Consider the following 22,658-nt stretch of genomic DNA (forward strand, 5'->3'; position numbering starts at 1 on the left):
TTAAACTTCTTTAGTTCTCTTGGCTCACCGAGCTGCATTTCAGAGGCCCCAAAGAATCAGGATTAAGGTCACAACCTTAGCATTCACTTAATATGCCAACAGAGATCTCTCTCTAAAATCTCCCCTTTTGACCATTGCATTAATTTTCTATTACTGCCTATGATACTGTGATTTATAGTAATATATATATTAAATAGAGTCCATGGAGGTAGAAAATCTTATTGCCAAAAATAGGTAGCAATGGCTGATATAGCAATGATAGTAATATATATATTACTATAAATCACATACTGATGAAAAATATATATATTCTTCATCAGTATTTATAGCACAGAGCTCCTAAAACCCTTGGAATTTCCTAAGTGGGGAGAGTGGTTAAACTGTCTTTTGTTATGTTAATGAGACTTGGACCACACCTAAGGATGGGAGCTAGTTGCCTGAAAACCCACCTCGTGATTAGAAGGTTTGGTGCTTTCAGTCCCACACCCCTGACTACTGGGGAGGGGAGAGGGACTGAAGGTTGACTCTGAGGATGACCAATGATTTAATCAATCACCTCTATGTAATGAGGCCTTCATAAAAACTTCAAAGGAGAGAGTTTGGAGAGCTTCTAGGTTGGTGAACATGTAGAGATTTGGGGAGAGTGGCACACGTTTAGAGAGGTCATGGAAGCTCCACACCTTTCCCCCGTATCTTGTCCTACTCATCTCTTCCATCTAACTATTCCTTAATTATATCCTTTTATAATAACTGGTAATCTATAAGTTAATGTTTCTATGAATTTTGTGAGCCACTTTAGCAAATTAATCAAACCCAAGGTGAGGGTCATTAGAACCTTCAGTCTATAGCTGGTTTGTAAAAGCCCAGGGCACTTGGACTTCTGACTTGTGTCTGAAGTGTGTATGGGGGAGCAGTCTTGTAGGACTGAACCCTTAACCTATGGAATCTGATGCTGTCTCCAGGTAGATAGTGTTAGAATTGAGTTGAATTATAGGACATGCAGCTGGTGTAGAAGAATTGCTTGTTTGTGTGGGGAACCCTTTCCCCCAACAGACACAGTAGAATTGGTGAGTAGAACTTTTATCACCATACCAAAATAGCACAAACATAGGCTTAACACAACACCCATTTATTATCTCACTGTTCTGCAGATCAGAAGTCTAAGTGGGATCAGCTGGGTGTTCCACTTAGTGTCATATAAGGATAAAGTCACTCTGGGCTCTTATTTGGAGTCTCTGGGGGGGAAGTCACTTCTAGGGTCAGTCAGGCTATCAGCAGAATTTAGTTTTGTAGAGCCGTAGGACTGAAGACCTCATTTTCTTGCTGGCTTCTAGCCTCCTTCCTCCAGCTTCAAAGTCAACAATGGAGTGTTGAGTCCTTACACTTTGAATCTCTCTGACTTCTTCTCCTCCCTCCTCTTCTGATTTGAAAAGCTCATATAATCAGATTAAGCCTATCTGATTTATCTCCCTTTTGCCATAAAACATAATAATCACAGGACTAACATTAGAGATTGGAGATCATGGGGACCGAAATTCAGCTTTTCACAGTAAGCAGTCATAGGAAGGATGAAGAGAAGGGTATGTGCCCTAAACTTTGGTTCCCAATTGTGACAGGACAGTTGTGACTTTCCTCTCTCCCTCTGTTTCTAGATGAAGGACCTGCATCATGAAAATATTAACCCTTTATTGGGCTTCTCCTATGATTCAGGGATATTTGCCATTGTGACAGAATTCTGTTCCAGAAGGAACCTAGAAGACATATTGACAAATTAGGATGTGAAACTTGACTGGATATTTAAATCATCACTTCTGCTAGATCTTTTCAAGGTTAATAAAAAGACTGAGGAGGGGCGCCTGGGTGGCTCAGTGGGTTAAAGCCTCTGCCTTCGGCTCGGGTCGTGATCCCAGGGTCCTGGGATTGAGCACCGCATCGGGCTCTCTGCTCAGCGGGAAGCCTGCTTCCCCTCTCCCTCTGCCTGCCTCTACCTACTTGTGATTGATCTCTCTCTCTCTCTCTCTCTCTCTCTAAAATATATATATAAAATCTTTAAAAAAAAAAAAAAAAAAAAAGACCTGAGGAAATCTTGGATTTTTCCTATAGATTAGAATTTAAAAGTTTTGGGGTATTTGATTTTCCTTGGATCATTGTGATGATTTCATTCTTCCAAGTTCTTTCCTAGGGTCTGCCCCCTAGCCCTTCTCATAGTCCCTTTGTCCATATCTGTTATAAGGTACTGATAGAGAAGGGACTTACTTGCCCCACTCCTTTCTCCCACTTTGAGGGCCAGATTTGTCCTTACTTTCTGTTGCCATCGAGCACTCTTCCCCTTAAGCAACCTTTCCTTCCATTCCATTTCTCTGCTTTCTAGATGTGGAAAAGTATTCATTCCCAGATCTTTTGATGCTGCTTAGCCTCATCTTCTGGTTTTCACCTTCTAAAAGGTGGTTCAGTCTAGAACTAAGCGATAGGTCTTTGCACACCATAGGTATAACTATGGAACTCAGCATGACCAGAAAGCCAGAAGACCATAGGCTCTATCAGGAAGAACTTCCATTCTCTGAGGCAAGGACTACTGAGAGTCAAAGGGGCTCATGGATGGGTCTATGGATAGGCTTTGGTGGAGTCCATGAACTCCTGGGAATAATATGCAAATTGTGTCCATGTGCATCTTTATGAGTTGAAATGGTTAATCAATGACTTGCTGAGCTTCTTGCATATTGACCACAGTCTTAACCTTTATACTATGGCCTAACCCTTTTCAAGGTAGCTTTATAGACATTATCTCATTCCAATTCTCCATAAAATAAGTACGATTAGCCTCCTTTTACAGAGGCTCAGAGAAGCTAAATGAGGTACATTTTGTTTTTAGTGTCTGCCATACATAGTAAGTGCTCAATAAATATTTATTAGCCAAATATTAAGTGGCAGAGCTGTTAATAGAATCCAAATCTCCTGATTTCAATTCTAGTACTCTTTCCACTCATCCTATCAACAAGGTCCCATGACTTAAGGGAGAAGGCTCTAAATGACAGTTCTCTCAGGACCATGATGAATGAAACCCAAGCATTAGACAACCCCCAGGGGAAACCTCACCCTCTGCAGATTAGGCTTGGGAGTACTGGCAACTTCAGACTTTCTGAGGGCACAAGATGTAAAGCATACAAATACAAAGGGGTGTCAGGCCACAAAATAGAGCCAGATACTTAAAAGGGCTCAGCATAAACAGTTCTGAGATGATTGCACTAGAACATGAATTGTATTTATATGTGAATGAGTAAACCCATCAGAAAAGAGTCCCTGTAGATCACATTTGAATGTCATATAAAGCAAGCTGCAGAGATCAGCAGTATCCAGCTTTCCTCCTTTCAATTACCTATTTTTAATTACAGAAGTATTAAATTAAATTTAAAAATCAAATAATATTAATATATACAGGAAAAATATTAGTATTTACTCAACCCCCTTTCACATCCTCCCCCACAGTTAACCATTGCTGACAATTTGGTGATTAACCTAGCAATTCATTTCATGTATATTTGCATACATTATAGATTTTGTTTTTTAAAATACATACTGTTACGTAGTTTTGCACCTTTTCATTTTTCACTTACTTTATGGCTTAGACATGACTCCCTGTTAGTACATACAGATCTATTTTATTATTTTTAACTGCTGCAGAATATTGCATAGTTCATATGCAATACAATTTGGACAGTCCCTTCTTGACAGATATTTATTGTATTTTAATTATATAATATTGTAAAGCACAGTTGCCTTGAGCATTCTTGTGTATGTCTCCTTGTGCAGATGTACAAGCATTTCTTTAGAGAAGAAGCACAATCCTTAGGTCACAGGGTATGAATGCTTTCAATTTTGTTATCTACTGCCAAACTACCCACCAAAAAGAATGTATCAATTTCCATTTCTTTCAACAGTGAATGAAAGTTGAACTAGATCTTTTGGGGAGAAAATCAGAATCTTCCAGTTCTTGGAAATTACATATGTATGGATCCATCCTATGTTTAAAATGTTAATAAATCTCCCAATAGCATACCATTCTCTAGACATACAAGATATGATTCTTCATCAAAAGCATAAAATCTTAGAGCTGGAAGGGACCCAGAAATATTTCTTTTTCTTACAGTTTTGCTTTACCTGCATATAAGAAAAAAAGGGGTTGAATTCTGGCCCATAATAGCTCATGCCATTAACAAGCTCAGAAATTGGCCTTAAAAGCACGAAATAGTTAAAGAAGTTACTAAGTAAATCCTGTTTGTATCTGAAGGGCATGCAGTACTTACACCACGGAGAGTGCTCATGGGAGGTTGAAATCTCGGAACTGTGTGGTAGATGGGTGTTTTGTACTACAAGTGACAGATTATGGCTTTAATGACATCTTGGAAACTCTAAGTCTCCCAAGAGGAACCTTCTGCGGAAGGTAAGCAATGTATTATTATACTCTTCTGATGCACTCAAGGTAACTCCAAAATTCAAATGAGAGTATGCACTGAATTAAAGCCTCAGGCTGATTCAACTCCCCACTTTTGTTGAAAATTCAGCCTCATTTCCAAGCCAAAAGAGTTGAATGAAGTCTGCAGGCAGTAATCTCAGCACAGCCTAGCCTTTAGAACAAAGCCAGTGCAATAATGTTGAGTTCCCGCTGTGGCAGGATTAGGTTGTATTGTTTGGAGACCCCAGGAGTCTCTGGAGGAACTTGCTGAGCGATAGGCACACAGTAGGTGCTCAATAAATACCTGTCAGATTAAATGGAAGGTAATTTGGTAGCTGGACCCCCACAAAGCACATTCTGGAATGGGATGTCACTAGAGCCTACCCTTACTGTCTCTGTCAAAGAGAAAGAAGTGAGGAGGAGGGGGCTCCCAGCAAGTAAATACTCTATGGGTTGTCTGGGATGGCTTCAGACAGAACTGTGGCCTTCTACTTAGATAAGTAGGCATGCCCATAATGCGCATTTGGTGTTTTCTGTCTTATATTTAGCGCCCTAGTGGCTGCACCAAACAGTGCCTGTAGAGGTCATAACAGATCAAAGAAGTGGGAGAAATCTGCGATGAGGAATTGGAAATGGGTGAGTGAGAAATAGGAAGGAATGAGCTGACGGAAGAGAGCAAGTAAGAAAGAGAAAGAGTGAGGAGAGAGAATGAGTAGAATTAAATACATAGAGGAAGTTTGGGCATTAAAAATTTTAACTAGCATTGCAAAGGTGAAGAAGAGAGAGGGACATAAAAACAGAGAAACCGGCAAAAAAAAAAAAAAAAAAAAAACAGAGGGACAGATGAAAATTACAACATATATTTTTTAAAAGAATCTTTGGCAGTGTTAGTTTTAAAACTGCTGACGTAAGAGAAACAAACACTGAAAAATACAGAGAGAATCTGGGTAGATGCAGACAAGAGAGCCCAGTTTTCAGTGGTGGTATCTTTGTGCTTTATAAAACTTGCAGAATATTGAACGTTAGGGAGGCATCTAGTCCAACTCTTTCATTCTACAGATGAGATAAAATGAGGCTCACAATTTGCCCAAGTCCTACAGCTACTTAGCAGCAGTTCCAGGAATTCGTTTCAGGTCTTTTGAAAACTGGCCCCTACATGCAGCTAAATTACAACTTCTGTGGACCTGTACTTGTTGCCAACTTAGTCTTATGGTTATTGTTTGGCTAATTCCAATTTGAAAGGTTGGAGTAGTTGCCTGGTATTAATGCTAGGATGTCGGGGATAGTAGCTGCAGATTGGCAGGTACTCAGCTTCCTGTCAAGATGAGTCATCTTTAAAAGCTAAAACACAATGTCCATCTTCCTGGAGTTCCACTTAATTCACAAGCTGGCAATTTGCAAACTTAAGAAACTCTGGTCTTAGAGTGGGGAAAGGATGGGTGTGTGTGTGTGTGTGTGTGTGTGTGTGTGTGTGTATACCCTGTCTCTTGCTCTGTCTCTCCTTCTTACTGTGTCATTTCACTCTCCAAATTGCAATGGCAGTCTGGATGCTCAATCCATTCTTCACACACAGCAGCCAGAGTGAATTTTCTCAACTGCAAATCTGATCGTGCTAGAGCTATGCCAAAGTTCACTGAATGGCTTCCCATTGCTCTTAGGATAAAATTCATATTTCCTTACATGGCTTAAGAGCCCTGTGTGGTTTGGGCCTTGTGGACCTTAATCACTCCCCCTCCATCTCTGGGCTCTAGCAGTGCTGAACTCATTCCAGTTGTTTATTTACCCCAGGCTCTCTCTTACTCTCAGACCTTTACACGTGCTTTGCCCATCCCTTGGGACACTCTTCCTTTCCCACTCTGTTATAAACTCCTCTGAGTCTGGCTAGATTCTACTCCTTCTTCAGAGCTAAACTTAAATACCACTGATTCAACAAAAGACTTTCCATGACCCTCTATGCTCAGCAAAGTTTCCCTCTTTATGATCCTTAGGGCTTTGAACTTTGTTGTAATTCCATACTTTGTTGGTATTGCATGTTTAATTAGTTGTCTTCTCTCCCAACTCAACTTATAAGCTCTGCAAAGGCAAGAAACAGGCTTGCCTCCCTCAGTGCCTTTCACCATACCTGGCAGAATAAATGTTTGGTGACTCGGCAGATGGATGTACTAAAATGAAATAAGGAAACTTGCTGCTTCCTCCTTAGATGACAGGGCTAACAAAATCTTATAATTGGGGGGCTCTTGCAGATCATCTGACTCAATGTCCATTTTACAGATGGGGAAGCAGAGGTTCTGTAAGGTGAGCCACTTAGTGACCAAGCTAAGATTTTGAACTTTTGTCTCTTGGCTTTGAGTTTTCTGTTCTTTTGCACTTCACCACACTGGCTCTCCACAGTTGATTTTTATCACCACGGCAAGGCTCAGAGTCGGTAGGGGCATCAGTGGATGCAAAACAAGCCAAAGTAATTTTTCTAGTTTCCCTGAGTGTTCAAGTCTAATGGTAGGTAGTGGATCTTACTTGAGAGTGGAGATTGGGAAATGAGGGTGGGTCCTAAGTGCATTCATTACTGTCCACTTTCAATTACATAAGTATGGTGCAAATAAAGTCTCATTTTGGCCATTAACAACATACATGTCAGCTCTTTGAAAATACTGTTTGGTAATGATTGTATTTAATCACCCAGCTTTTTACTGGAGAGTTTTGTCCTCTTTTCCCTTTTTATGCTTTTAAATGTGTAAGAGAGAGGATAGCAGAAGAAACAGCTGCATTTTTCTTGCTCTGAGATAACCCTCCTGCCCTCCCCTCCAAAGCATATCAGGAAGGTATTCTGGAAATCCCACAGTCAGAAATGCATTCCTTTGACCAAAGTAACTTTCAGTCTCTTTGGGTCTTCTTTGCAAATATTAAGTCCTACTAGGCAAGAAGGCAAAAAGGCAAAACCACTCTAGTGAGTATATCAGACACCTCCATGGGGTGCAGGAGAATGGGGGTGGTGGTGGTGTGTGACAAAGACTGGGGATACCTGGAGGACAAAGAGAGAAGATGAGTATATGATTGGGGGTGAGGCTAGAAATCCCTGTTCTACCATTTTGATCAGGAAATTCCAAAGCTTGTCCCCTGGGCTCCCTTCCCAGTACCTAAGTTAACAAGATGAAAAGTTAGCTAGCACTTTCCTCCCACCACCCTTGCCCTCAGCAGACACTGTTTTCCAGCCTTCCTTTCTGGACTTCAACCCCTTGTTGACTCCAAAGCTTTCCCCTCCAAGGAGCACATTGAGTCCATCCCCAGCCCTGTCACTAACTTCTTCATTATACCCTTCCTGTGTATCTTATTCCCTGCCCTCCTGCTGCCACCCCCACCCCTATTCAGGCCCCTTTCACCTCGCCTCTGGCTCCTACTGTAATGACTTCTGAGCTGGTCTCCCTGACTTCAGCCTCTCGCGTTCAGTCCAGCTTGTGCAGGTTGCCAGATTAATCTTCCTAACACAGCTTTCATCAAATCTCTCTCCAGCTCCTGAACCCCTACTGCCTTTTGTATTCACTCCAAATGCCTTCATTTGGCTCTCAGGGCCTCTCACCTTCTGCCCTCATTCTTCTAGCCACCGTCCCTCCCCCACTTCATCAACCCCATTTCTCATTTTTCATTATTCCTTAACAGAGCCCTTCTCTTCAGCCAAGCTAATCTCCTTACCACCACCCCCATCTGCAATTTGCTCCTTTCTACTTCTTGTTCTTTTGCACGTACTGTTCTTCCTCCCTGCAAAGCCCTTACCCTCTCAGCTCTAGGAAACTGCATCCTTGACTTTTTTTAAAAAGCTCCTTTAAGATCTAACTTTTTCAGGAAACCTTCCTGGATTAATTTGATCAGCTCAGTTTTCTCTCTCTCCTTTTTTTTTTTTTTTTTTTTTTTTTTTAGTTTGAGCCTCATGGAATTGTCAATATCAACCATTTTTTACCCACAGAAATGGCAATTTTGTATGATTCCATGTAAAACTTTTGACTACTGCATTTATATTACAAATGTGTTTTATTTATTTATTTATTTAAAAGGAAGAGGGGGAGAGAGAAAGAGACATGAGTGGGGAGAGGGAGAGAATCTCAAGCAGACCCCTTGCAGAGCATAGTGTCTGACAGTGGTAGAGGGTGGGGAGCTCTATCTCATGACACCGAGATCACAACCTGAGCTGAAACCAAAAATCAGATGCTCAACTGACTGAGCCAACCAGGTGTCCCAGTGTGTATTTCTTTATACATTAACTTAAGTAGGTAGTCCTGCCACATATTGCAGTTAGGGGATCACATGTCTATGCTGCCCATTACTCTGTGAACCGTATAAGGGCAAAGGCAAGGTCTAATTCAACTCTGGCACCATTCCTGCACCTAGCGTAGTACCCAGTATGTACTATACCCTCAATAAATATTTGTAGAACTGACTTGAAGGAATTGTTGCATCTTTTTGCTCTGTGAGGTATAGAGGAGGCCTGGAGATCCTCAAATCCTCTTAGAGAAGACCTGGAGAAAGCAACTTGTGAATCCATAAGCCCCAGCACAATCAAATTACCAGACACATATAGATCTCAACAAATAGCAAATCCATGGCAACCAGAGTGTCTGTGTACTTGCCTTTCCCCGGAAGCCTGCCAATTGCTACTTGCAGGTTCAAGAGAACAAGAAAGCAAGTGCCAGATAGTTTTTCTACTTCAAGCTTCTCTGCCCTGCTCCACACCTCCGCTGTGTCTGCCTGCATGGTTCTGGAGTGGGGAGAGTAGTATCCTTTCTCTGTGCACAATTTCTTAGATTCAGAGATTTGGACCCCGGGGTGGGGTGGACTAGCATGCCACTCAGTCTAATAAAAATATAAAGCAGTCAATGAAATAGCACCATTGGAACCCTTGAGGGCTTTGCAAAGGCTGTCAGTTAATCCTCCCTGCATTCTTAAAACAATGCTTTCATTTCAAAGTTGCTATGGACAGCCCTGAACTGTTGAGAACCCCAAAGGGCAGCATGTTAGGTTCTTTTGCAGGAGATGTCTATAGCTTTGCCATCATCATGCAAGAAGTGCTGGTTCGGAGCACCCCATTCTGCATGATGGATCTGCCTGTCAAAGGTAAGCAGGAGGTGAGAAAAGGCCACCAAGAGCCTGCCATGACCCAGATCATCAGCCGAACCCAGGCTGTTGTAATTTGCCAGAAGAGCGAACACAGTTATGTGTTTGTGCTAACTGCCTGCTAGCCTGCAAATAGCTTGTGAGGAGCAGGTGGGACTAGAGCCAGATTTAGGCATTTGGAAGAAGTTTCCCAACTCAGGAAGCTGGTCCTTTCCAAACTATGATGTAAGCCAAGGACTTACAGGACGTATGTTGGACCCTCCTCTTTTTAAGCAACCTCCTCTCCTTTGAGACAGTCCCTGCCAGGTATTTCAGTACCCCTCATGATGGTCCTGGATGGCATGGTCATTTCATACTTTCCCCGTGACATGCCATAGGCTTTCATCCTCATCTTTCATCAAAATGATTGCCTGTTGGGCACAATCCATGAAGGAGTGGTAAAATCAGTGGGCAAAAGTTTGAGGGGAAACAGGATATTTGCATATTCTGAGAGTATGAACCCACTAGATACTTAGTAGTTACAAGTGGAAAAATAATAAGTTTACTATCAGAGGATGATGATCTTTTTTTTTTTTTTAAAAAAGATTTTATTTATTTATTTGACTGAGCGAGATCACAAGTAGGCAGAGAGGCAGGCAGAGAAAGAGGGGGAAGCAGGCTCCATGCTGAGCAGAGAGCCAAATGCAAGGCTTGATCCCAGGACCCTGGAATCATGACCTGAGCCTAAGGCAGAGGCTTAACCCACTGAGCCACCCAGGTGCCCTCAGAGGAGATGATCTTGCAGATTCCACTTTATCCAAGTGATCAAGGCTCACTAACATCATGTACCCCCTGACATGATGCACTGAAAAGGGCACAATGTCACCTTTGTGGAATTTTCAAAAAAATGCATAACAGTCTACCCAGGAGAAAACATCGGACACACCCCAAATGAGAGACATTCTGCAAAATAATTAGCTAATTCTCATCAAAATGTCAAAGTCATGAAAGGCAGGGACAGAATAAGGATGGGTTGAATCATGGGTTGAAGGAGACAGAGACATGATAATTACGTGCAATATGGGATCCTGAATTGGATTGTGGGACAGAAACAGATACTGGGAATAAAACTGATGAAATTCAAATAAAGACCAGGATAGCAATATAATAGTAATAGTAATAGTAATGTACCAATATTAATTTCCTTTGTACTATGGTTATATAAGTTAATAACATTAGAGGTAGCTGAGTAAAGAGTAGGCAATTATTATACCAGTTTTATAACTTTTCTGGAAGTCTAAATTTATTTCAAAATAAAAAAAAAATAAAAAATGCGAACAAAACAAAACTAAGAAACCCAAATACTTAGCTATCTTTTGCCTCATTTGCAGTTCCATATCACTCCTCTACTCAACACTTCCTGTCTCAGAGTCCCATGCTCAAAACTTCCTGTTTCCCATCACTTGTCAAATGAAGCCCAGATTCCTCACATGACATACAAGGCTCTTTGCAGTCTGGCCTCTAGCCACTTCTCTGAGCTTATCTCCTGTCACTCCCTACACTCCAGCCAAACCACATGACTAAAAGTACCATGGTCTTACCTCTGTGCCGTTACGAGAGCTGTTTAGAGTCCCTGGAATGCCCTTGCCTTCTCCCTACTTTGCCTGATCCAGTTTTTGTCACCTCATCTGGAAAGCCTTCTCTGACCTCTTCAGTGCAGGCCGTGTGCCCCTGTGTGCTGACCTGTGTGGAATGTCCTTGTTTAGCTCCTCCATTGAACTATAAGCTCCTCAAGGGCAGGAATTATACTGGGTCTAAGTGGAGAGATAACCCATTCAACTCTATGGTGCTCTGGTAAAAAGATAAGGACTCCATTTACCAGAGAGTGGATGAGGGCAGTCATACTCCAAGGGATTGGCTTACATGGAATCTATTATACTGTAGTAGGCACTGCAATGGAGAAAACATTACTAGTATAGGCCAACCTGGGCTAAAGGAGCAGAAGTGTGATGTCACAAATTTCTGAGAAGTCAGAGGCAACAACCTCCTCTTCTTTCATGGAGGCAAGGGGATGCCTACTGTATGGTATAAAGCAGCACTGTTGGAGTATTACAGCCAATGAGGGAGTGGGAAGGGCACACTGGTGGGGCAAGCAAGGTTTGGTGCCTGTTGGAGTTGGGGCTTTGGGGAGGGGGTTAGGGATATGAAATGAGCTGAAGTGATAGGGCATAGATTTTTACCTTGTTTGTTATGAGAAGTCATTAAAGGGTTTTAAGCAAGAAAATGACACGGCCAAATTCATGTTTTAAGAATGCTTGCAGAAGGCTAGCCTGGAAGCAGAGAGAACAGTTTGAGGTCCGGTGTGGATTGCTGAGGACACTGAAGGCTAACTATTTTCTCCTACTTCCTGGGAATTTTCTCTCTATTAGTCTGACTGATCTGAACTTCTCAGTCACTAATGGCTTTTGGGTTTGAATAGGGAGTTTTGGAACTCCTGGTTGAAGTCTGAGGTATTTGGAAGTGGGACAATGTAGTAGATTGAGACTGCCTGGAGTCAAATTCAAATTCTGTCACTTGCTAGCCATGTGACTTTCTCTGATCGTCATTTGAACCTTCTGTAAAATAAAAACAAGGGTTCCTACATCATCTGTTTGTAGTGAGAATCTAATGGAAGAATGTGTTCAAAGTCATTAGTCCATAGTCTGATACATAGTACATGTTCCACTGAAAGTAGAGTTCAAGGACAAGCAGTTAGGAGGATCTAGATGAGGTCTTGAACTATTTATTGGAGTTCTTAATCCTCTTTCCTAGGGGCCAGGCAGGACTCACAGCATGGATCTGGGCTGGGTCTGGGCCTTCAGGGAGGGCTAGGTGGGTCTACTGTGGGGACTGGAAAGTTTAGATGATTTGGGGGTGGGTGAAGGGAGCCAGATCATTGGGGGTATAGTGTTAAAATTGACATCAGATAGGTCACATCTAAAACCTAAAACCTAAAATTGACCAATACTTCCTTTGCTCAGAGACAATTTATATTCAAGCCACTTAAGGAGAAAGCAAAGGAGATGGCCTGTGATTTTTTTTTTCCTGGCAAACCTCTTTCTTTGCTAAAACTCAATGATCTTTGTCAAATCTTAGCACTCTTTCTATGATTTATAAAGCTTTCTCCTCTTACTTCTGGACAGAAATCATAGACAGAGTTAAGAAGCCTCCTCCTGTGTACAGACCCATGGTTCCTCCTGAGTGTTCCCCTCCAGAATGTCTCCAGCTGATGAAGCAGCGCTGGGCTGAAGCTTCAGAACAGTGACCAACTATTTTTTTTTTAAGATTTTTATTTATTTATTTGACAGACAGAGATCACAAGCAGGCAGAGAGGCAGGCAGAGAGAGAGAGAGAGAGGAGGAAGCAGGCTCCCTGTTGGCAGAGAGCCCGATGCAGGGCTCGATCCCAGGACCCTGAGATCATGACCTGAGCTGAAGGCAGAGGCTTTAACCCACTGAGCCACCCAGGCGCCCCCAGTGACCAACTTTTGATGAAATATTTAATCAGGTAAGGACTCTGTGAATCTCAGCACTGCCCAGAAGGCATCCTAAAGCCAGCCTACCCAAAACGAACTCCTTGAGTTCTCATCATATTGTAAAAGGAAACGCCTGCAAGAGAGAGAGAAAAAAAAATTCACTCCTCTTGGGGAGGAAGCATTGGGGTGGCTACTTGGAGGCCTTTGATACTGGAGCACCCCTAGCACATCCTCAAAGTGTGCAATGGCTTATTTGAATGTGCTTCGGTATATGAACCTCTATTCTGGACCATTCACAACCTGACCTAACCAACCTTTCAGAAATAGAATTGAACCACTGGGCACTTGCAAGGCAATGGCATTGAGACTGTTAAAAGATGGGTTATCGTATTTGATTTCCCCTTGGCACAAGTCCTTGTAGGGCCATGTTTGCTATGGAGATGCCAGAAAACTCTGTTGAGTATACGACTGAAGTAACACCAGGTAGTTTTGAGGAGCAAGGAAAGACATAGAGTCTTTGAAAGGAGGCTCATGACAGAAAAATGTGCAAATGGGGAGTACAAAAGCAGGAGATTTTTTTAAGTTCCTAGGGAACTACTTGAGGCAATAAATTGCACAAAAAAATGATAAACTGTCTCCTTAAGATACTGAATTTCTAAAGAGTCTGATTCTTTCCCTAGGGTTGGGGATAGAAAGGGGGAAATGAGGAAAGGACAGAGAAAGCTCTGCCAAGGGTACCTAGGGTGCAGTTCTCATATTGGAACATGCCGCTTAGGTCTTTGTTGAAACTACAGGATACTGAAACTGAGGGTACTCTCTGTGAATGCTGTGTCAGCTCTGATGGAGAGGCTTTCAAGCCTGGCTGGAGTACAGCATTGAGATGCTTTCTGAGTGGCAGGTATTTGAGGCGGAAAAAAGAAAGAGGTGGATTGAAAGCCTTAGGGGCCCTGTGTATGAAGTCATCCATGTCCCCAGCTAACAATGTTTCCATTAGGCTGACTGGATCTCTTGAGGACACTCAAACAGGTATTCAATAGTATGGAAAAGGCAAAGGACCATGAAGGTCACATTTCTGAAAACCTACCATGAGGCAAGAGAAAAAGCATTTGTCCTTGTGTTGATGCTAGAGATGTTATTTCAGAAGACAGAAGAGAAGCTGGTGATAGATGGAAGGAGTGTGCATCATACAGCCTTCAAATGGACATTGTGGGGGCTGCCTTCACTGAAATGCTTTGGTGGAAGTTTGGATTGTCTGAAAGACCAGGATAGCCTGCCAACTCCCTGCAGCTAATAAAACTTAAATGGGCTGAGAAGGAGAAGGAGGTTCCCAGAGTCAGGCAATAGGGGAGCCTTAAACATCTGAGCAGACTACTGAGATTACCTGCAGGACCTTGGTAGACCTGTAGATGTGGATCAGGCTCAGAAGGAAACTCCTGGTATCAGCCTTGGGGGATTGAGTGCTAAGGGGACCATGTGTGGCCCAACTGCATAAGAAGGTTCATTGGGACAGGTTTCTGGATGTCTGCTCAGCAAAACTACCACCAGTCTTTTTATTGTTGTAAACACAGCCTTGTGCGTGCTGAACACATCAGCAAGGAGGGGTTACCCCCTCGTGATTCCAATGCTATGCCAAGCTCCCTGTTTCTATAGATGGACAGGGCCTCAGGAGGGCACATTAAAAAACTGTGGCATGTAGCCACCACCCTGTGGCATCAGGGCATAGAATGGGCCAAGACCGGCTGAATTTCTACATGACCCTGATGGACATGAAGGGCAAGTGCTAAAGCACATCATTATTCCTGGACCTCTGTGGAAAGATGGTAAGAAATAGGGAGTAGATCTTACCATATAGATCTTGGGTCATATTTAAGAGGTCAAGGAACCATCCACTATCCAAAAACTGGTAACACAGTGGCATTAGAAGTCAGGATGACTTAATAGGTTGATTACCCAGAAGGGTAAAACAGTACTCCCTGCCCTCTCTCTCCTCATCCCACTCATAAATGACCTAGGCTCAAGACAAGATCCTATTGCCTTTGAAGTGGCTACTACCATGTGACAGCATCTGAGAGCTGGAGAATCCTTCCCACAATACCTTTGCTCAGACTTCAAAGAGCCAGAAGTGTGGGGGAAGAGCTTCAGGGAAAAAGAACCTTGTGAATTGGACAGGGTAACATTGAGTTTGAGTGGTGACTTTTTCCATTCATACCTCAGTTTACTTCTTGTGCCCTGGCATTTTAGAGGAAGGAGTTTGTGATAAGGGGTCCTACTCCATCATCTCTGAGTTTGGAGAATAAAAATTTCCCTGGGTCCTTTTTCTGTTTTACTTTCAGTTTAAAACTTTGAATAAAGGGAAGAAGACCAATATCATTGACTCCATGCTTCAGATTTTGGAGCAATATTCTAGCAACTTGTAAGATTTGATCCGGGAACAGACTGAAGAGCTGGAAATTGAAAAACAGAAAACGGAAATCTTCTAACACAGATGCTACCACTGTATGTGTGAACACCTGAGGAGTGTGAATCCTTGGAACAGTGTGTTCTATTAGAAATTGAAAGAAAAAATTACCCATAACTAACTGCTCCTTCCCCCTATCCTGAACCCTTTCTACTTCCAGTAGGTTTGAGCCACACCTTCAAATCAAAGATGAATTGGAAACCAAGGGAGTAGAGCACACCTTCCTAATTTCCCACTACCTGTGGAGCATGCTGGTCATTTATGTTTTTGGTGCTTAAGTTTTTCTATGTGTAACTTCATGACTTTGCCTGGAAGCTGACCAATTAAAAAGAATCAGTTCTTTGAGGTCCTAGAGGAGAGTAGCAGAGTTGTTTTTCTAGGTTTTCCTTCCTTGTTCAAAGCCTTACCTTTTGATACTGTTTCCAAAATTTCCAAGACACCTGATCATATTGTAACATGATTGTTTAGGAGATAACTGGGAAAACTGGTCTCATGTAAAAGCCACCACCTGGGATCATCCCCTGAGTGAAGGGATAGCTGAGGAAAAGCTCCACAAGGGGTTCCTTGGTGGCTCAGTGGGTTAAAGCCTCTGCCTTTGGCTCAGGTCATGATCCTGGGGTCCTGGGATTAAGCCCTGGATTGAGCCCTGGATCGGGCTCTGCTCAGCGGGGACCCTGCTTCCCCCCTCTCTCTCTACCTGACTCTCTGCCTACTTGTGATCTCTCTCTCTGTCAAGTAAATAAATAAAATCTTTAAAGAAAAAAAAGAAAAGCTCCACAAAAACACAGACCAAGGCTGTCTGTTTGGTGCTGTGTTCCAGCATCTGGCATAGTACCTGGCACATCATAAGCATTCAACATATATTTATAGACTAAATTAAAGAATTAATGTTTTCACCCAGATGACATCTTCTTCCTACTCATTTACTTGGCAGTGGTTTTTGGAGAAATTGTGTTTTAGCAGATGTTTGTGTGGCATGCCGGGAAGCCTGTGTTCTCTGAGGAATAGCTGTCTCTGCTTTTGATCACTTGCCAAATCCCTCAAAAAGGACTACATGGTTGAACCTGAGGGCTTTGACTTGATCACCTTGTACTTCAGTGACATTGTGGGCTTCGCCACCATCTCAGCCATGAGTGAGCCTATTGAGGTGGTAGATCTTTTAATGACCTGTACACAGTCTTTGATGCTGTCATAGGCAGTCATGATGTCTATAAGGTAAGTTACTGAGCAGAGAAGTATATTCTAGGGAGAAATTTTTATATGAGACTCGCAATCCCAAAATTAAAAGGTGGAATTTTACTGAATGCTGTTATGTAGGAGGTAAAGTTTATTTATGTATTTATGTGTTTATTTATTTATTTTCGTTTCAAATGTAGAATTCAGTGATTCATCAGTTGCATATAATACCCAGTGCTTACCACGTCACGTGCCCTCCTTTATGCCCAACACCCATTTAACCCCTCCCCCCAACCTACCTCCCCTCCAGCAATCCTCAGTTTCTTTCCTATAGTCAAGAGTCACTCACGGTTTGTCTCCAACTCTGATTAAGGATGTAAAATTTAAATAGTATAACACTTCCATTGGTACCATATTAGAAATGAAGGCCAGACAGAATGCATACAATCTCACACTTTATAAAATAACAGTATGAACTGAGCAAGAGATCACCAGGCAGATTTCTCTTGAGCTGTTTTCTAGAACTGAGACTAAGAAGAGGCTGGAGCCAAAAGGGTTATTGTACTTCAGTGGCTAAGTAACCACAGTGTAGGTAGTCTCATGCTAGATATGATACAAGGGCGATAGAAGAAGCATTGGTGCTTTGCCCATAGGTGGTGACAGCTACAGAGTTCATCTTGGTAAAACTCATGTAGATCTAACACATGCTGTTAAAATTTGGTTTGTTCCCCTAAGTACCATTTTTATATAGGAGGGAACTCTGGCATCACATAGGTCAAAGGGATTGCTATAGGGTAACCATGAGCCCATTTAGCTTTGACATTTAGCTATCATACCTGCTATCCAAGGTTGCTGAATATGAGCAGAGAATAGATGACTACATTCACTCCTTTGGTTCCTATGCTTCCCTTCCTTTGATTTTTATATGTTGTCTTATCTCTAGGCAGAAAATGACTAAAAATCTTATAGCTGTGCAAGGCCATTTCCACGTTGCCTGAAACATGGATACTTGTCTTATTGATGGAAAAACATACCCCAGGAATCCCAAACTTTAGACAGCTCCTCTATCCTAGGAACCAAGGTAGAGCTGGGGAATGAGTACCTCTATTCATTGGATCCTTCACAGTAGTCTGAAATGTTCCAACTCTCAAATCACACACAGGGCAGTGTGTTTATCTCAGATTAGACAGGGCCCTTTCAGGTCAGGTAGAGAGCCTCAGGGCTAGGCCAAGCCATCTAAATAGGGCTCAGAAATAGATATCATACCTGTCAATCAGCCGGAGCTGCAAACTTATCAAGAAGCACACATGGAAGCCACAGTGGAGGAAAAATCCATAGAATCAGACTACCTGTCTTAACTTGTTGAACTCAAGCAGCCTGAAGAGGAAAACAAATCACCGAAAGCTAATTCAGTTGAAACTAAAATCAAAGAGGATTCAGCGTGGGCAGTAACACAGCCACTGGTTTAATCAATGCAGCTGATACTCTCAGACAATTGTCTGAAGTCTTAGGGATGAGGCCATAAGATATTTTGGTACTTCATGACTGCAGTAGGGAGTTTGTGGGCTGTTTCCAGGGTAGAGTGGGGCTCTCCAAATCCAAAAATGAGAAATCTAATTTTTCAGTCCTGTTTATTAAATGCAACAGGGCAAAGGGAATAAAATTGAACCAGCAGTGAGTCACCAAACCCGTTTGTGTTTTCATTTTCTTTACCTGTAAAATTGGAATCACCTCCCAGCTCTTGATAATCTGAAATGGAAGTGAGAAGGTTACTGCAAAATTACAAAGCTGGTGATTTGTTTTCAGTTTCTGTTCTCCTGCCACCACCCATCTCAACCAACCCCTTTTCTTTACCTCCCCTGCCCTTTCTGTGTCCTCCTGCTGGCTCATGCCCCCCCACAGTCCCCCACAACAGTCTTTCACCAAGGCTAGGCACTGCCCATGCTCCCCACCCTTCTATTTTCCTCACCCATGTGTGTGGGGACTCCTGAGTGACTGACTCATTTCGGGGAAGAGTCAACCACTATTCTTTGATAACGGCCAGCTAGTAAGTGAGTCTCTCCCTCCCATATAACATTTGGAGTGTACCTGTTCCCTTCCTCTATGCAGGCTGGCATACTTATTTGAGGACAGGGATCCCTTTCTCCAATTGTACGAGGAAAGGGAGGCCCTGGATGGAAGCATGGTGAGGTACAAAGTCTCATGTATTCAAAGCATCATTGTTACTGGCTATATAGAAAGTCAAGATGAGAGGCCTATTGCTGATTACTGAACTTTCTCTGGAGCTGAGTCATAGCCACCATCCCATGGCTTGCGTTAAGACATATTAGTTTGATGATGGTAATGATGATTATGATAGCTTACACTTATCCACCAGGCAGGTTTTAAGTGCTTTGGCATATGTTATTTAGTCCTTAGAAAACTCCATAAGGCAGATACTCTTATTATCCCTGTTTTGAAAATAAGGATAATAAAGCACAGAGAAGTTAAGTGACTTGGCAAGGCCACACAGTTTGTAAATGGTACATCTGGGATTCTGACCAAGGCAGTGTGATATCAGAGTTTTGTGGTCATAACTATTGCACTTGTGAGTGCAGTTCTCTAGAAGAACATGGATTTTAATTGGATCCAAACTTGTCCTAGCAGAGTCAGACTGGCACATTTCATGGAAGTCCTTCCAGTAGACTTATCTTTTGGATTTACTTGAAAAGCTTCTACTTACTAGTCACCTTAAAGAGTGAGCACACCTCTTTTGGGAAGATGAGGAATACAGATTTGCCTTTCCTTACAGGTGTCCAGCTTAAAGCAGCTGAGGGCGGGTTCTGCTGTCCTTTGACAAGTGGCATAGCAGAGGAGGGGATAGCTGGTGGAAAAAAGACTCAGTTCTCACACCCAAGGGACTACAAAACTAACTCCATCATATTAACAATGCAAATATCTTCTTCCACCTCCTTCCTTTCCCTTTCTCTATCCTTGTTTTAAGGCTGCTAGCTCATTTACCTGAAATCTTCTGGAGAAATACTTGCTAGAGGAATATTATATGCACCTTCTCCTAGGGTGCTCTTCCATGGGTATCCATGGATATTCCTACAAATCTCCTCTTTTCCTTCCCCCAGGAATTACTTGCGGGCCTGACAGTTCTCTAGGGCCAGCCAAGAAACTGCAAAGTTGCTTATTTCAGAATCTATGGGTGTGGGACCTAGACATCAATTTTTTTTTTTTTGTAAAGCTCCTTAAATGATTCTAATATGCAGCCAGACCTTGAATCTCTGGAAGTCTCTCCATCTTCCTCACTTTACAAGAAATAAGCCTTCTTCATCTCTCTCTCTCTCTCTCTCACACACACACACATACACACGCAATTTGTCTGCTCATTCTATTTCCTCTGATTCCCAAGTATTGACCATTGGAGATGCTTACATGGTGGCCTCAGGCCTCCCAAAGAGGAATGGCAGTTGGCATGCAGCTGAGATTGCAAACGTGTCCCTAGATATCCTGAGCTCTGTGGGGACCTTTAAGATGAGACACATGCCAAAGGTGCCAGTCCGGATTCAAATAGGCCTGCATTCAGGTAACAACAGCCAGCTACAGGAAGAAAAGACATTCCCATGCACCTCAAGAGAAGATTAGAAAAGGTCGGAGAGGGTGTTGCTCCCCTGATTACTGGCAGTTGGATCATCCAGATGTCTAATGGTGCCTAATTTCTTTATGCCTATCCAAGTTTTACTCTCTTCCCAACACCTATACTACCCCATTGGGCAGAAGTCCTTGTTCTAGGTACCAATACCTTTTAATCTACCTTTCTTTTTAGAGCCAACATTTTCTATGTGCTTCAGGTGAAGACTAGAAAAAGGGTAGAGTGCCCCTGATAACTTTATGCCTAAAACTTCCCTCAACTGGCTTTTATGATATGATCCTCACTCTTTGAATGCTTTTTCTCCATTTCATTCGCTGGCTGTCTTGGAATCTCCTGCTCTCTAACTGTAGCTGCTACCTGATTTTTTGTAAAGCTCTGAGTTGTGGTCTAATTGCTCTCCTCACATCTTGATTTTTGTTTCTCAACCCACTCCAACCTGGCTTTCATTATCTACCATTGTCTGATAATCTCTTCTTTCTCTGTCTATCCCTTAAATATTGATGTTCCCCAAGGTTCTGTCTTTCATCCACTTTTTTTCTCCCCTTACATACTTTTCTTTCATTCATATCTATGGTTTAAGTACAACTTGTATGCTGATGACTTCCAGCCCTATTTTTTTTTAAGATTTTATTTATTTATTTGACAGAAACAGTGAAAGAGCATAAGCAGGGGGAGCAGCAGAGGGAGAAGGAGAAGCAAGCTCCCCAATGAGTGGGAAGACTGATGCGGGATTCTATCCCAGGACACTGAGATCAAGACCTGAGCTGAAGGCAGTTGCTTAACCAACTGAGCCACCCAAACTTCTCTCCATCCCCACTTCTGTATATGTCTTCTCCCTTAAGCTTCAGCCTTCTATATCAAACTTGCTGCTGAAATTTCCACCTGAATGTTCTACACGTACCTCAGACTCAATCCCAAAACAGAATTATTTTCTTCCCACATAAGCTTCCTCTTCTTCCTGTGTTTATTCTCTATTTCAGTTGATGGTATAACTATTCACCTTAACTAGGTGAACTAGAAACTAGCTCCAGTTAGTTTTGGGAGTCAACCTCCTTGATTCCTCCCTCACCCTTACACCATTCAACCATTTACCAAGTCTTGAGCATTTTACCTTTTAAATATTTCTTGAATCGGTCTTGTCTATACTTGACTCTCATAACTTAAGTCTAGGCCACCAGCTTCTTTTGCCTGGATCACTGCAATAACATCTCCTTGCTTCCAATCTTGCTTCTTTCTATCCATCCTTTTCATAGTCATCAGCATAATCTGTGTTTACTTGTTTCTCCTTCCATTAGACCAGAAGCTTCTTAAAAAAATTTTTTGGGGACAGGTGCCTGTGTGGCTCAATTGGTTGAGCATCCAACTCTTGGTTTTGTTTAAGTCATGATCTCAGGGTCTCAGGATAGAGCCCCACATCAGCCCCACATTCTCAACAGAGAATCTACTTGAGATTGTCTCTCCCTCTCCTCCTGCCCCTCCCCCCTTGTTCACTCATGTGTGAGTGCTCGCTGTCTCTAAAATAAATAGATAAAATCTTTTTTAAAAAGTTAAAAAAAATTTCTCTGCTTGACTTATTTCGCTAAGCATGATACAAAACAAACTGAGGGTTGCTGGGGGGAGGGGGGTTGGGAGAAGGGGGGTGGGGTTATGGACATTGGGGAGGGTATGTGCTTTGGTGAGTGCTGTGAAGTGTGTAAACCTGGCGATTCACAGACCTGTACCCCTGGGGATAAAAATATATGTTTATAAGAAATAAAAAATTTAAAAAAAAAGTTAAAAAAATTTTAAGTAGACTTCATGTTAAATGTGGGGCTTGAACTCATGACTCTGAGATCAAGAGTCACATGCTTCACCAACTGAGCCAGCCAGGTACCCCTAGACTATAAGTTTCTTGATAGCAGGAACCATATCTTACCCATGTTTGCATCCTGAATGCTTATGTTCAGCATTTTTCTTTTAAAGAAAAGACTTCAATCTCTCCTTTGTGCTTCAGTTCCACATCTTCAACCTTCTTCAGCACATCTTTTCTTAGATTATTCACCATTATTTTGAATTCAACATATCTAAAAGTTCAAGTCATCTTTTTCCATGAATTATAAGCCCATGCCAATTTCCTCATGGTTGTCAGAGAGCCAATAAGTCTATTGGTTCTCCTTTCATGATGTCTCTGTTTCATCTCCCCTTTCTGCCCACCCACTCCCTATCATCTCCTCCTTCCCAGTGCTCATGACCTTGTGCTTGCATTACAACAACAGTTACCTAACAGGTTTCCCTGATTTTACTTTCTTCCCATTCAATGCATTCTGTACACTGATCTGAGAAGAAAAAAGGAAAAATC

General features: G+C 42.3%; 1 protein-coding gene across 1 annotated transcript in view; it reads left to right on the forward strand.

Annotated features, from left to right (window-relative positions):
- The window catches only part of GUCY2F (guanylate cyclase 2F, retinal), a 95,447-nt gene that overhangs the window by 61,938 nt on the left and 10,851 nt on the right, over window positions 1–22,658 (forward strand). Inside the window, 12 exon segments of the mRNA XM_059385195.1 lie at window positions 1,653–1,829; window positions 4,289–4,308; window positions 4,310–4,411; window positions 4,413–4,441; window positions 9,410–9,556; window positions 12,718–12,835; window positions 13,042–13,081; window positions 15,383–15,518; window positions 15,521–15,545; window positions 16,516–16,664; window positions 16,667–16,726; window positions 20,081–20,254. Coding sequence (XP_059241178.1) covers window positions 1,653–1,829; window positions 4,289–4,308; window positions 4,310–4,411; window positions 4,413–4,441; window positions 9,410–9,556; window positions 12,718–12,835; window positions 13,042–13,081; window positions 15,383–15,518; window positions 15,521–15,545; window positions 16,516–16,664; window positions 16,667–16,726; window positions 20,081–20,254 — 1,177 coding nt within the window.

The sequence above is a fragment of the Mustela nigripes genome, chromosome X, assembly GCF_022355385.1.
Source record: "Mustela nigripes isolate SB6536 chromosome X, MUSNIG.SB6536, whole genome shotgun sequence".
NCBI classification, from domain to species: Eukaryota; Metazoa; Chordata; class Mammalia; order Carnivora; family Mustelidae; genus Mustela; species Mustela nigripes.